This window comes from Bombina bombina, chromosome 8 (genome assembly GCF_027579735.1).
Source record: "Bombina bombina isolate aBomBom1 chromosome 8, aBomBom1.pri, whole genome shotgun sequence".
In the NCBI taxonomy this organism is placed as follows: Eukaryota; Metazoa; Chordata; class Amphibia; order Anura; family Bombinatoridae; genus Bombina; species Bombina bombina.
This window is the reverse complement of record NC_069506.1, coordinates 275,625,388-275,641,638: the sequence shown is the minus strand read 5'-3', so window position 1 is coordinate 275,641,638 and position 16,251 is coordinate 275,625,388. Positions and strand designations below refer to the sequence as shown.

General features: G+C 37.1%; 1 protein-coding gene across 1 annotated transcript in view; it reads left to right on the top strand.

Annotated features, from left to right (window-relative positions):
• Positions 1–415: 415 nt before the first annotated feature.
• Positions 416–16,251, top strand: part of BUD13 (BUD13 homolog) — a 138,026-nt gene continuing 122,190 nt past the window's right edge. The window contains exons 1-2 of the mRNA XM_053691378.1: positions 416–554; positions 11,699–11,789. Coding sequence (XP_053547353.1) covers positions 439–554; positions 11,699–11,789 — 207 coding nt within the window. The 5' untranslated portion in view covers positions 416–438. The remainder of the gene's footprint in view (positions 555–11,698; positions 11,790–16,251) is intronic.

Genomic DNA, 16,251 nt, shown 5'->3' with positions numbered 1-16,251 from the left:
GTTTTTTATGCTTCAATAAAAGCTATGTTTTAAGCTAAATGATTGTATGTCTTTGGCTGCCAGTAACATATACACACACACACACATAAATCATTGCATGTCTTTGACTGCAAGTAACATACATATAAATCATTGTAGGTGTTTGGCTGCCAGTAACATACACATAAACAATTGTATGTCTTTGGCTGCCAGTTACACATATAGCAGATTTAACCCCTTAAATTCCTCACACCTCTTCCTGGCACATATGTGTAATGTACATTTAGCTAATACTCAGACAGGATGTTACTGGCAGCTGCTGTTGAGGTAGGAAGACAAGAGCAGGTAGGTGCACAACAGTACAAGTGACAGGGCTCTGATTGTCATTTATCAAGCTATAAATAAAGTTTATTGTCACTTCTTGCGCAGACCGGAAGTGTACTTCCGCCCGGTGTAACGATGGCGGCGGCTGGTAATATGTCTAAGGCCGAGTACCTTCGTCGGTACTTGGAGCCTGACAGCGACCAGGAGACCGTGCGGCGAAAACGGAAAAAGAAGCGACCGGAGGGACGAGGGTGAGTTGTATAACAGTAACTTCATATGACATCCCTGGTTATTGCAGCAGCTGCTGACCCGCTTCTGTGTGATACCAACCTGTATATCCACTGCTATTAGACTGGGTACTGCGCTATTAGACTCGGTACTGCCTGGTACCAGCTGGTACATAAACTGCTATTAGATTGGGTACTGCCTGGTACCAACCTATACATGCACTGCCTGGTACCAACCGGCACATACACTACTACACCATGACTGCGTACTGCCTGGTACCAACTGGTACATACACTACTATTAGACTGGGTACTGCCTGGTACCAACTGGTACATACACTACTACACCCTGACTGTGCACTGCCTGGTACCAACCGGTACATACACTACTACACCCTGACTGTGCACTGCCTGGTACCAGCTGGTACATACACTACTACCCTGACTGTGCACTGCCTGGTACCAACCGGTACATACACTACTATACCCTGACTGTGCACTGCCTGGTACCAACCGGTACATACACTTCTACACCCTGACTGTGCACTGCCTGGTACCAACCTTTACATACACTACTACACCCTGACTGTGCACTGCCTGGTACCAACTGGTACATACACTACTACACCCTGACTGGGTTGCCTGGTACCAACCGGTACATACACTACTACACCCTGACTTGGCACTGCCTGGTGCCAACCGGTATATACACTACTACACCCTGACTGGGTAGTGCCTGGTACCAACTGGTACATACACTGCTATTAGATTGGGTACTGCCTGGTACCAACTGGTACATACACTACTACACCCTGACTGGGTAGTGCCTGGTACCACCTGGTACATACGCTGCTTTTAGACTGGGTACTGCCTGGTACATACACTACTACACCCTGACTGGGCACTACCTGGTACGTACACTACTACACCCTGACTGGGCACTGCCTGGTACCAACCGGTGCATACACTACTACCCCCTGACTGGGCACTGCCTGGTACCAACCGGTGCGTACACCGCTACACCCTGACTGGGCACTGCCTGGTACCAACCGGTGCGTACACCGCTACACCCTGACTGGGCACTGCCTGGTACCAACCGGTGCGTACACCGCTACACCCTGACTGGGCACTGCCTGGTACCAACCGGTACGTACACCGCTACACCCTGACTGGGCACTGCCTGGTTAATTGCTATTAGACTGGGTACTGCCTGGTACCAACTGGTACATACACTGCAATTGGACTGGGCACTATGTGGTACTAACTGGTACATACACTGCAATTAGACTGGGTACTACCTGGTACATAAGATGTTACCCTGACTGCTATACATTTATTCACCAATCGGCAAGCGCAACCCAGGTGCTGAACCAAAAATGGGCCAGCCCCTAAGCTTACATTCTTGCTTTTCAAATAAAGATAGCAAGAGAACAAAGACAAATTGATAATAGGAGTAAATTAGAAAGTTGCTTAAAATTGCTGCTCTATCTAAATCATGAAAGAAAATATTTGGGTTTAGTGTCCCTTTAATAAAACAATGTTCCTCAAGCTCCCTACATCCCCTGGGAATACAAATAATCTGCAGTCTGACAAACTCAATGTAAAACTCCATAGTAAATAGGCACTTCTCTGATTCACTGATAAACATTTGATTGGTTTTGTTTTATCCAAAATCACAAGAGAACCTGCACGCTGTATTTAACAAGCAGCGGTCATCCGAACGCTGCTTTCTTAACTTTTTCCACCTCCAAAGTGGCAAATTTCAATCTCCCCGGTATAGTCCGACTGGGGAGATTGACAGCTCCTGCTTGATTGGCTGTGCGCGGGCAGGGGCCGAGATTGCATGCAAGCGCAAAATAGTGCTTGTGTGCAATGCTGAAATCCGCCATGGAAATTCAGCCCACCAGAGGCGAGCTGCGGCGGACAGGGGCACATATGTGCGCCCCTGTCTGCCTCAACTTGATAAATTGCCCCCTAAATACCACAAGATAATGATACACACTGGATAATTTAGCTTCCGACACCAATGGGGAGTAGTATGATAACATAGTGAAATAAAATTCTTAAAGATAACATAATTATGAGGTTGCTAGACCCTATGTAAAATAGTCTGGATTAGCCCAGTACCAACAGATTATACGTTATAGGACAGTAAGTGGTTTCAGCGTGTTAAGGAGTCGGAGTATACATCTCAGTGAGAACATTAATTAACCATACCGCTAATACCCTCAGTTAAAGAGCCCCCTATTGCTCTGAGTCCCTGACACGTTTTGCCCCTCCAGGCTTTATCAAATGTTGTGGACCTCCGATTATTTGGGGATATATACCATAACGTTACTGGAAGTACTGCCTGTTTCTCATTTTGATTGGATCGCGGTCCTGTCCATCAAATTTAGATGGCCAATCCCTAGCTTTTATTATCGGGTCGAATTTACCTACTTTTTAAGGTGGACTGTGCTTGTAAATTGCTCATGTGAAATGGATGAATGTATAAGCTTATTATGAAATTTGGTTAAAGGAATGGAACAGATTAGGTTTGCATACTGTCATGGATTATGCCAAAGTTAAATAAATGAAGGATCCTATAGATGTGTTATTTACATTCTATCAATTGTATGAGTGTTGCCCATATTAAAGAATGTATGTGATGAAAGTACTTGATCAAGAAAAGGTTTGAATCGGACAAAAATGTACCTGTATGTGATGATGATAGTGACAATTAGTGCGTTAATGTCTCATGAATATGAGGATGGATATGTTGCTAAACAACTAAGTGTTAAACAATTATGTGGTGCAATTAAAATATTCTGTGGTCGTTTCCAATATTAATAAAAAAAAGTTTCAAAATAAAATGTGTGTGTGTGTGATCCTGAAAAGACACAAAATAAGTGACTTTGGTCAGTATAAATACTGATGCCATGGTATAGAGTGAATAAAGGGTCTATATGTGAACATCAAGTGATGCATTTTACATCGTGCACATGATTTGTGCATGTGATGTAGCTGTTACATTCAAAAAGTTAACCTTTCTTGAGTAATACTTATCAATATATACTGATAGAAAATGTGCTAGGATTCTATACATAGATAATGTTTTGTGAGTTATTCTATTTCTAGAGTTTCTTAATGATATGTCTATAAATGAAGAAAGATGTTTAAAAGGAATACATAATTATTCTGTTCATTCAGTACATGAGGTTGAACTGAATTTAATAAGTAAATCCATCTACTTTCGGCTCTAAGGAGGGCTGTCTCCAGGTCACCTCCTCTGATGCCCAAACTGATCTTTTCTATCCCCCAACATTGTAATTCATTTTTATTGGACTTGTGACATTTTAAGAAATGGGAAGCAACATTGGTCAAAGTTGTTTGCATCTTCCCTACCTTTTGGTAGCATTTTTTAATGGTTCTTTTACTGTAAGCCCTCTTGATTAATCTGGATTCCAATTCACTGGCTCCTGCTTGAAAAATAAGATCTTCAGAGCAGTTTCTGCATAATATCAAGAATTCACTGGTGGGTAAACGTCTGATGGTACCAGGGGCATGAGCACTTGTACTGAATAATAAGCTGTTTGTTTTCTATATAAATCAGTAATGATGTTGCCATCTGTATTTTTACAGATTGTGAGATCTAAGAAGTTTTATATTTGTTTGATTTGCTTCATGTGTCAACTTTATATTCAAGTTGTTATGATTTAATAAATTCAATAATTCCTGCAATTCTGGGTATGAACCTTCCCATATAAAGAAGATATCATCTATGAAACCAATCCATATGGGGATTTTGTCTGTATACTTAGTGTTATTTTCTGTAAATACATATTCTGCCTCCCACCAGCCTAGAAATAAGTTGGCATAGGTGGGAGCACAGACTGTCTTTATGGCTGTTCCACGAGTTTGCAGGTAAAATTGTCAACTATAAAGAAGCTATAATTTAGTATAAATTCAAATAACTTCACAACAAATCTTTCATTGTCTGCATCTTCTTATGCGTTTTGTTCTAAAAAATTTGCACTGCTTCTATGACCCATCGTGTGTCATGAAATCACCACTTTAAAACTATCTCCCAAACATCATAAGTTAACATATAAAGAACATATGGGATGAGGTGGTAATTCGGAATTCAGACAAAGGAGGTAATATTGTTATCTGGCCATTGGAAATGGTACCTAAATGAAGCCTTGAAACAGCTTGAAGGGTCGAAATTGCTATACAAAACTTCTACACAATCCAATGGCAGGATATTCAAAAATATATACCAATATGATTAATCAAGCGTCTAAAGATGTTATAATTACTCAAAAGGAAAAAAAGATATATTTATCTGATACCGAAAATACATAAAAACCAACACACTACCAGGTAGACCTATAGGGGCCGAATTATCAAGCTCCGATTGGATCTTGATGTCCCTGTTTCCGCGGGGAAACAGCAGTTGTGAAACAGCGGTCTAAAGACAGCTGCTCCATAACTGGTCCGCTGCCTCTGAGGCTGCGGTCTGCAATCCATCTGATCCTATACGATTGGGCTGATTGACACCTCCTGCTAGCGGCCGATTGTCCGCAAATCTGCAGGGGGCGGCGTTACACAAGCAGTTCTGGTAAACTGCTTGTGCAATGTTAAATGCTAACAGCGTATGCTGTCGGCATTCAGCGATGTCTGTCGGGCATGATATGCTACAGCGTATCATGTCCGACAGACATTGATACATCGGCCCCAGAGTCTCTGGTATTGGCTGCTTGACCGTGAAGGCAAGCCAATACGTGGACTACAGGATATGTCAATATGTTTAAGAACTAGCTTAATATGTTCACGATACTATGCAAGTGTTACAGAGACTAGATAATCTAAACCAATCAACATGGCTAGTTACCACAGTTGTGGAATCATTATATACCTCAATTGATCACAAAAAGGTCATAGAAGCAGTGCAATATTTTTTTTTATAACAAAACTCGGAAGAAGATGCAGACCATGAGAGATTTGTTGTGAAGTTATTGGAATTCATACTAAATTATAACTTCTTTATATTTGACAATCAATTTTACCTGCAAACTCGCGATACAGCCATGGGGACAGTCTGTGCTCCCACCTATGCCAACTTATTTCTAGGCTGGTGGGAGGCAGAATATGTATTTACAGAAAATAACACTAAGTATACAGACAAAATCCCCCTATAGATTTGTTTCATATATGATATCTTCTTTATATGGGGAGGTTCATACCCGGAGTTGCAGGAATTCTTGAATTTATTAAATCATAACAACTTGAATATAAAGTTGACACATGAAGCAAATCCAAACAAAAATTAAACTTCTTAGATCTCACAATCTGTAAAAATACAGATGGCAACATCATTACTGATCTATATAGAAAGCAAACGGCTAATTATTCAGTACAAGTGCTCATGCCCCTGGTACCGTCAGAGGTTTACCCACCAGTGAATTCTTGATATTACGCAGAAACTGCTCTGAAGATCTTTTCAAGCAAAAGCCAGTGAATTGGAATCTAGATAAATTAAGCGGGATTACAGTAAAAGAAGCATTAAAAAAGTCAGGTATCAAGCACTACAAACGAACAGACAGGATTTAATCTATAAAAAGATCAAGACAGATTCTAAAACGCCTAGACTAATCCTGACATAAAATGCTCAAACCCCTCATACTGAATATAATAAACACGCACTGGAACATATTAATAACAGACCCATTATTAAAAAGCAGTCTGGGAGATAGACCATTCATTGGTTACAGACGCACCAGAAATTTAAAAGATGTAATTACCAGCAGTCACTTTATTTAACATCATTTACTCCAGGGGCACATACATGTTTAAACTGTAGCACATATGTGCAAAACCTCTACAATTACAAATAGGTCTGTCCAGATTCATAAATTTAAAAGATATATTAGCTGTAACACTGAAGGAGTCATTTATATTTTGCATTGTAGATCTATGTTGGCATGACAACACACAAACTGAGACTGAGATTAATGGAGCACTTAAACATTAAAAATGCTGCCAAAGATAGGGAAGATGGAAAAAAACTTTGACCAATGTTGCTTCCCATTTCTTAAAATGTCACAAGTCCAATAAAGATGAATTACAATGTTGGGGGATAGAAAAGATCAGTTTGGGCATCAGAGGTGGTGACCTGGAGACAGCCCTCCTTAGAGCCAAAAGTAGATGGATTTACTTATTAAATTCAGTTCAACCTCATGTACTGAATGAACAGAATAATTATGTATTCCTTTTAAACATCTTTCTTCATTTATAGACATATCATTAAGAAACTCTAGAAATAGAATAACTCACAAAACATTATCTATGTATAGAATCCTAGCACATTTTCTATCAGTATATATTGATAAATATTACTCAAAGGTTAACTTTTTGAATGTAACAGATACATCACATGCACAAATCACGTGCACAATGTAAAATGCATCACTTGATGTTCACATGTAGACCCTTTATTCACTCTATACCATGGCATCAGTATTTATACTGACCAAAGTCACTTATTGTGTGTCTTTTCTGGATCTCACACATTTTTTATTTTGAAAGGTTTTTTTTGCACTTACATTATGAATATTGGTAACAATCACACAATATTTTAATTGCACCACATAATTGTTTAACACTTAGTTGTTTAGCAACATATCCATCCTCATATTCATGAGACATTAACGCACTAATTGTCACTATCATCATCACATACAGGTACATTTTTGTCCGATTCAAACCTTTTCTTGATCAAGTACTTTCATCACATACATTCTTTAATATGGGCAACACTCATACAATTGATAGAATGTAAATAACACATCTATAGGATCCTTCATTTATTTAACTTTGGCATAATCCATGACAGTATGCAAACATAATCTGTTCCATTCCTTTAACCCAATTTCATAATAAGCTTATACATTCATCCATTTCACATGAGCAATTTACAAGCACATTCCACCTTAAAAAATAGGTAAATTCGACCCGAAAATAAAAGCCAGTGATTGGCTATCTGAATTTGATGGTCAGGACCGCAATCCAATCACAATGAGAAACGGGCTTTACTTTCAGTAACATTATGGTATATATCCCCAAAGAATCAGCAGTCCGCCTTTGATAAAGCCCGGAGGGGCAAAATGTGTCAGGGGGCTCTTAGATGCATTATTTTTCAAATAAAGATAGCAAGAGAACAATGAAAAATGATAATAGGAGTACATTAGAAAGTTGCTTAAAATTGCATGCTCTATCTGAATCACGAAATAAATTTTTTAGGTTCAGTGTCCCTTTAACACGCTGAATCCACTTACGTTATAGGACTGTATCATCTGTTGGTACTGGGCTAATCCAGACTATGTTACATAGGGTCTAGCAACCCCGTAATTATATTGTTATCTTTTAGAATTTTTACTGTAATGTGCATAAACGGACGTTTTAGCATATAGACGTTTAATTCAGATGTGAAAGTAAAGTTAGGCGCTTCGCTCTCCTCAGTCACATAGTTGATTTAAAATCATTAGGAGTTTCATTCATGATTTTGTACAAATTTTGATTTAAATGCACTTTTCTCCGCAAATAAACACTATAATTTCCGACTTACAATTCAACTCATTTTTTTTTCTCTCATTTTACTTCCTGATCAGGTTTTAAACTAGACCAACTGACTTTCTGACCGTTAGGCGGCCGCGAGCCGACGTCATCCGCCTATGTGTTGAATTGCCCATGCGGCAATTATTTTTTGTGCTCATTGTTTAGGACGCGCGTTCACGATTCGCGCATAAGCACACCTTTTGTTTTAGAACAGCCGAGGACGTCAGCAGTTTACACTGCGTCTCAGCAACATTGAAGCATGTCGCATTAATAGCGATCACTATTTAGAAGTAAGTATATAGTTGCTCTAAACAACAATCAGAACATCTATTATTGAACCAATGTCAATGCGTAGTACTTATATTGTTATCAATCATTTTTAGCTTGCCCAAAAAAAGATTTGTCTGCATTCTAATACTTTAATTTTTTTAAAAAAATATACTTTATATATTACACAAAATGAAAATATTCTGATCTATATATAGTTTAAAAATTCTGTTAAAGATAATATTAATATCTACAGAAACGATATAGATGTGATTTCTGTTCAATTTCTAAATAATAAAATATAACCAATAACGTTAATAAAAATGAAAATAAAGAATAATTTGAAAACAAATGTTATTACATATACAAACATAAAATATAGAATAATTAATGTAAACTAATTCATAGTTTGACAAAGTAATGTAATATAATTTGAGACAATGAGGATAGTTTTTAAAATTTCAAGATTGTCTATCAAATTTTTAACGTAATAATGAAATATTAATAATTTTTCAATTAGATTCTATCAAAATAATGTTCATCTTACATATAAATTGTTGTGCATATCATAGGAGGTGTACTCCATGTCCAGATGCAGAATAACAATGATCTATGAAAAGTTTTGCACATAATTTTATAAAAGTATTCTAATATGTTAGTTGTTGACCTTACTAATAGTAATAATAATCAATATACTAGTAATATATATTAATAATATAGTATTGTGTATACATTGAATTTGTAAATACTTACAATCAAAATAATATTAGAGTTTTTCAAATCGGTTCCCGTTGTCACAAATGCAGCTGTCAGTTGCGCAAATAGCATAGTACTGAATGAATACACTGTGTCATTCATTGAGTACTATGTTTCCACCACGATTCACGCATGCGCGTTGTACACCGGCTTATCACAGAATCGCATGCGCATTGAACGTAAGATCTACGGTTTGCACATGCGCAATGCGCTCTGTGCTTGTGAACGCGCATTTGACCTAAGTATAGAGCGGGTGGGACCGCTCCATACGTCAACACACAGAAACATAGGAAGTGTAAGATGGGCAGAGCATGAAGGATAACGGTAGGAGAAATAAAATTGAAAATAAGTCAAAATTCACACATTTATAAATAAAATAAAAAAATATATAGTGATCTTAATATTTTGAATGTATACGATACTTGTGTTGTAAAGGGCTAAAATTTACTTTCACTTTAACTCTAATATCATAATTTGAACTACATGTGTGGTTTCCCAACCTAACTTAATGGTGCTTATAGCTCCTTGTCTCGATGCCTAGGCAGATAGCAATCATTAATGTATTGGGTATTTTAACTCTAACCCTGGTTTATTTTAAAGGGCCATAATACCCAAATGTTTAAACACTTGAAAGTGATGCAGCATAGCTGTAAAAAGCTGATTAGAAAATATCACCTGAACATCTCTATGTAAAAAAGAAAGATATTTTACCTCAAAAGTTCCTCAGTAGCCACCTCCCATTGTAAAGGATTTCTAAGCAGCATATTAGTATGTCTGTCCTGGGACATCTGAAGGGATGAGCTTCGTGCACTCTCATATTGTTTCACCAATCAGGTAAAGGAAGCTTACTATGAAATCTCATGAGATCACAGTAAGAGTTCATGACCTCAGCACTGCTGATGCTGATTGGCTGCTGTTCATTTCTTCATTTTTTTTAAATTTTTTTACCTGCAGCTGAGTATAACTTTTTACACAGAACTTACTCTGCTGAGCTGAGGAGATTGTGAGGTAAAATATCTTCCTTTTTTACATAGAGATGCTCAGGTGATATTTTCCTGTCAGCTTTTTACAGTTATACTGCATCAGTTTCAAGTGATTTAGCATATGAGTATTATGTCCCTTTAACCATATATTAAGGATAATACATAGTTGCACTCTGCGAATTGGCTCATCAGCCCCGTACCAATAAGACAGCATTTCTGCCTATAGCACAGGTCTACTTGCAACTTTATAACAATTATCACACTGAGAGTTGAACGTTGTGGTTATTGCAATCCAGCCTTATATTTGTAGTTCTATTGTAACAATTAGAGACAAATTGCAGCACCAATTTATATATTAGGTGGTGTATCTTACTACTGCTTATAAAAAAAGTACTTTATCACTATGTAACCTAACACACGTGTTCAAGCATAACATACAAACCATTGCATGACCCAGTACATATTATAAGTACTGTAATAAATTTAGTGATCAGAATTATTCTCATGGTGACCTATTATTATTTCACTATGTTATCATACTACTCCCCATTGGTCTCGGAAGCTAATTTATCCAGTGTGTATCATTATCTTGTGGTATTTAGGATTTACTTAACCTAAAGGCCTTACCAATTGTTCACATTGATACCATGCTAATATCCCTCATTTTAATTATTTTTTTACCCTATTTTAATATCCCAATAAAAGTTATGTTTTAACGGGACAGTATACACTAATTTTCATTTAACTGCATGTAATAGACACCAATATAAAGAATCATATGCACAGATACTGATCTAAAAATCCAGTATTAAACCGTTTAAAAACTTACTTAGAAGCTTCCAGTTTATCTCTGTTAAAAATGTAGCTGGAACACCAACTGCAGGTGGGAAATAGCACACCCTCCCCCTTCCTTTGCATATGAAAATACCCTTTAAATAAACAGGAGCAAGCTGGAGTAGGTATACATCAGTATTCTCCTAAAACTTTGGGCTTGGTTCGGAGTCTGAAAATCAGAGCAATTTTACTTAAAAATAAGCAAAACTATACATTTAAAAAACAAAACAAAAAATACCCTGTATGGGCTATATAAATGGATCATCTACAAAACGTTTTTGCAAAGAAAAATCTAGTGATAATGTTCCTTTAACCCTATCGGGTATTTTCTGCCTTCCAGTCTAGGCATAGAGTGCTGTAGATGCATTGTTTTCGTGGAATCGCACTCTTTCTACTTTAATATAATTTTGCGTCCTAATGCATAGCACCACTCCCTAGTCGAGATTGTTATATGGAATACCATAATTAGTAATATACAAACAGGAAGATTGTGCCATTGTTTGTTGGTCTCAGCAACATTATACAATTTAGATCAATGGTATTTGACGAATGGGATATAGGTTATTAGATGGGAGATTCTGATGTGACAGTGATGTTATGTCATCTGGTTCCTCTTGTGCATTATTGTCGGGATTTGTGCGTGCGGTTATGTGTGATTTTATCTCAGTACACACAATGTGAGTTTTCCTCCTACTTCTCATATACATCCCTATAAGTGTCATTTTGTTTTAGAATGCGGATAGTAGATGATGATGTTGAAGATTGGAAGAAAGAAAGTGAAAAGCCAGATGCTACCCTGGAGGAAGAGGAAGATCAGCCTGTGGTGGGTAGTAGTCTAATTTGTAGCAGTACTGGGAGTACAAATGCAGCACACTGTGGCCTGTGTGTAAATGTATGCGTATATGTGTGTCATATATATCTCTCTATCTATATCTCTCCAAGCGGGTATGGCATTCTAATTCTGTGACCGGGGTGCTGCAGTAAGCAAAACATACATCGAGGAAAAAAACAGACACTCTCCGGTATTTATGATAAGGATATCTTTAATCCATGTAGCGTGACGTTTCGGTTTGTTACCTCTGTCTTCAGACCTAACAATTATAGTGACAATAACTAAATAACTCCTTTATATACACATGTAATAATCAACATACTATTACTCACCCTTACACCATAACACCGTGCACAAACTTGCAGCTGTTACAGGCGCATAGCTTACGTCACTAATGGGCGCCATTTGTTGCCATAGTAACCTGCTGGATCAAGTAAACAACATTACTTAAACGTGACAAGTTGTAAATTATATTATTCCTATATAGAGATAAAACAATAGCTTCTGTATTAAACTAGAACTACAGCATAGCAAGAGCCGTAGCAAAAAATGTGTCGAAATTAAAAACAATTACTAATGCAAACAACATTATTTAGGCATCCAAGCTGAGTTTATGCAAGGCTAAGTGTATGCAATACACTAGATTGCTAAACAACTAACTACTAGCTTCTAGAGGTATATTGCATAACAGACATACGCTAATCTATTTATGTCAGAGTTTGAAAATAACGGAACAGACTGTTTCAGGAGACCAGAGATCCTATTTTAAGAGATATATATATATATATATATATATATATATATATATATATATATATATATATATATATATATATATATATATATATATATATATATATATATATATATATATATATATATATAAATTATAATCTACTGGTCATCTGGAGAGGTAGCGAAGAAGAACTACAAAGATAGTTTGATGAGTTTAATAGCGAACATGCTACTCTAAAATTCAAAATGAACCACAGCCGGACAGATATAGAATTCCTTCATCTAAAATTGTATAAAGATGGCGACAAGTTGTGTACTACCCTCTATAGAAAACCTGCGGATAGAAATTCGCTCCTGGACGCTTCAAGCTGCCACAGTTCTACTGTGTAAAGAGGAACAACACAAATAATGAACAGGCAGAGATTCAAACAGAAGAAATGAGAAACCGGTTTATTAAGAGGGGCTATTGCAATAAATTGCTACAAGGAAATGTTGAGTCTAAAAGAACGAAGGAGAACACTAAAAAAGAAAAAATGACTATGACCACAACTTACTCAGCAGATAAAAATAAGTTTTCTACCATACTCAAAAGTAACTAGGAAATTCTATGCTCAGATGGTACACTCCCCTTTAAAGAGATGGAAGCTCCTAGAGTGGGCTTTAAAAGAGGAAAATCACTTAAAGACATACTACAAAAAACTGACCCTGTACATTGCTACAGTTCAAAAACATGGCTAGACGGGAGTAAACCTGGCTGTTATAAATGCAGCGGATGTACTACCTGCAATGGGTTACAAGCAGGACGCTTTTTTCACCACCGTAGACATAAGAAGAAGTATCTCCATAAGCATAGCATGACGTGCACTACTAAGTATATTGTATACCTGCTGTTTTGCCCATGTAGTTTGTTTTACGTTGGTAAAACAAGCGACGACCTGAGAACTAGGATGGCTAATCACAGAAGTGCAATACGCACGGCAATAAAGAAACGGATCAACCTGTTGCTAGACATTTTCTGCAAAGTGGCCACGGTGTAGCAGATATGCTCTATACTATAATCGATCATGTACCACCTATGCGAAGAGGAGGAGATCGTAATAAAGTACTTCTGCAAAGAGAAGCGAGATGGACATTCGAGCTTGAGACCCTAAGCCCTAAAGGTCTAAACACCAAAATTGAATGGCACAGCTTTTTGTAGCCTATTTCATGTCACTATATGTCTACATTAGCTACATAGATAGCCGGTGTCTAGTTGCTTTAGTGCATATTTGTTCTATATAGATCAGCTGAGTTGGATATAATTCAGATTGTTACATATGTATATATCTAGTTTATATGCATTAATTGCTCCGATCAATCGCCTAACCGGTAATGTCTGTTATGCAATATACCTCTAGAAGTTAGTAGTTGTTTAGCAATCTAGCGTATTGCATACTTAGCCTTGCATAAACTCAGCTTGGCTGCCTAAATAATGTTGTTTGCATTACTAGTTGTTTTTAATTTTGACCCATTTTTTGCTACGGCTCTTGCTATGCTGTAGTTCTAGTTTAATACAGAAGCGATTGTTTTATCCCTAGATAGGAATAATATAATTCACAACTTGTCACGTTTTAGGTAATGTTGTTTACTTGATCCAGCAGGTTACTATGGCAACAAACGGCGCCCATTAGTGACGTAAGCTATGCGCCTGTAACTGCTGCAAGTTTATGCACGGTGTAAGGGTGAGTAATGGTATGTTGATTATGTGTGTGTATATAAGGAGTTATTTAGTTATTGTCATTATAATTGTTAAGTCTAAAGATGGAGGTAACGCTCCGAAACGTCACGCTACATGGATTAAAAGATATCCTTATCGTAAATACCGGAGAGTGCCTGGTTTTTCATGGATATATATATATAAGTTAGTGGGTTGGTATTAGCTTGTATTTCACTACGGAGTTTGGACGCTGTCGTTCATGCAGCGTGTAGAAGCTTGTGTACGCGGATATCCACGTATTGTGATGAGGATATCCACACTGTGCAGTCTGCTCAGGATAAATGAGTACAAAGTGGTAAACTCCCAGGAGCGTAAACAAGTGTATCCGTAAAGGACAATTATATCGCTAGTAGTATAGATTGAGGCAGTACACTGTGCACAAAGACATCTTCGATAAGTTAAAACATAGTAGAAAATGTATTCGATATACATTGTCACATAAAGGAACAGACTCACTATTGTATGAAAGACCAGGACTGGGATTACGTCATCTGACGCGTTTCACGCCGGTTGGCGCTTTCTCAAAGATAGTTTGAGAGTGTCTTAGGGCAGGATTAAATAGCCATAGTGAGAAAGAGACACACCCTCAAACAAGCTGACGTTTGTATCAATTATGCAAATTTCCACAGTGCAAGAGAAAAATCATAAGGCTCAGGAGAAACATCGGCATAGCGCCGTCTGTTAGCAGTTCAAAAGAAAACAAGAACTGATTATGCCGGAAATGTGCATAAGCGAGACAAAGATGTAATGAGATACACTGAATGTTTGCACACCAGAGGTTATAACATGTACAAAAGATTAGAACTCTGCAATTTATTTCACATATATGGATCAGTATCTTATAAGTAGATGAAAGATTAGTGCGATCTTTGGTCATTAATACAAAAAGTTAACCACAATGGTTTTTCAACCTTGCGTTAGTTCTCATTAGGGTATCTTGAATAGAGATATAGAACAGATATATTTAGTTAGCTTAGCTCACTTATTTGATCCAATACATTGGTTCTAATGATGTATGTTAATAACCAACATATAAACTACATAGTATATATATAAAACAATGAAAAAAACATTTTGTTACGGAACATACAAAAAAAGAGAGAAATTGTTTTTAGGAGCAATTGAATGGAAAAGTATTCCAGACAACAGGTTCCAAACAGTAGTATATGAAGAGAGACATTGTGTTCTTATTCCTGTATGGCTACATTGTATTTCTACATGCAGCCAGACAAACATTTTTAGCCTTCCAGTATATGGGATACCAAAAGAAACAGAGGAATTTGGCACATAGAAAGCTTTACATATATAATGGTGTACTGTGCTTGCTTGAAATGTAACTTTCTTATACACAATAACATGTATATGTATGTTTATAATAATTCTCTAAACAGACACAGGGAAAGAAATAAATAAAGGGAAAACAAAAAAGGGTTTGATGATTATTTACTAACCCTGATAAAGATCCAGATCCCATCTCAGGTTAATTCCCCTTGGTTCCTTAGTTTCTAATTTAAAAATCCATTGTACTTCCACATCCAATAATTTTTTGTATCTGTCTCCACCTCTTTTATTTATAGAAATGTAGTCAATTGCCTGAAAAGACAATGCTTTTTTTCCCCAGGATGTAAATTAAAATGTTTAGCTACTGGGGTCTTGGGGTGGGATCCCTATCAATGGATGTAAGATGCTCACGTATCCTGTCTTTCAAATTCCTACTTGTAGAGCCTGTGTACTGTTTTCCACAGACTTTGCATGTAATTACATAAATAACATATTTTGAACAACAGTCTAACCTATACTTTATATTGTCGTTGATACATTTGTATCACCTGTTTTACAGTGAATGCATACATTACAATGTCTGCCACAGCTAAAAAAGCCTTTTTTGGCTAACCATTTTCTCTAGTTTGAGAATCTGGGTTGTATACATATTTAATGAGACGACTCCCAATAGTGGTTGCC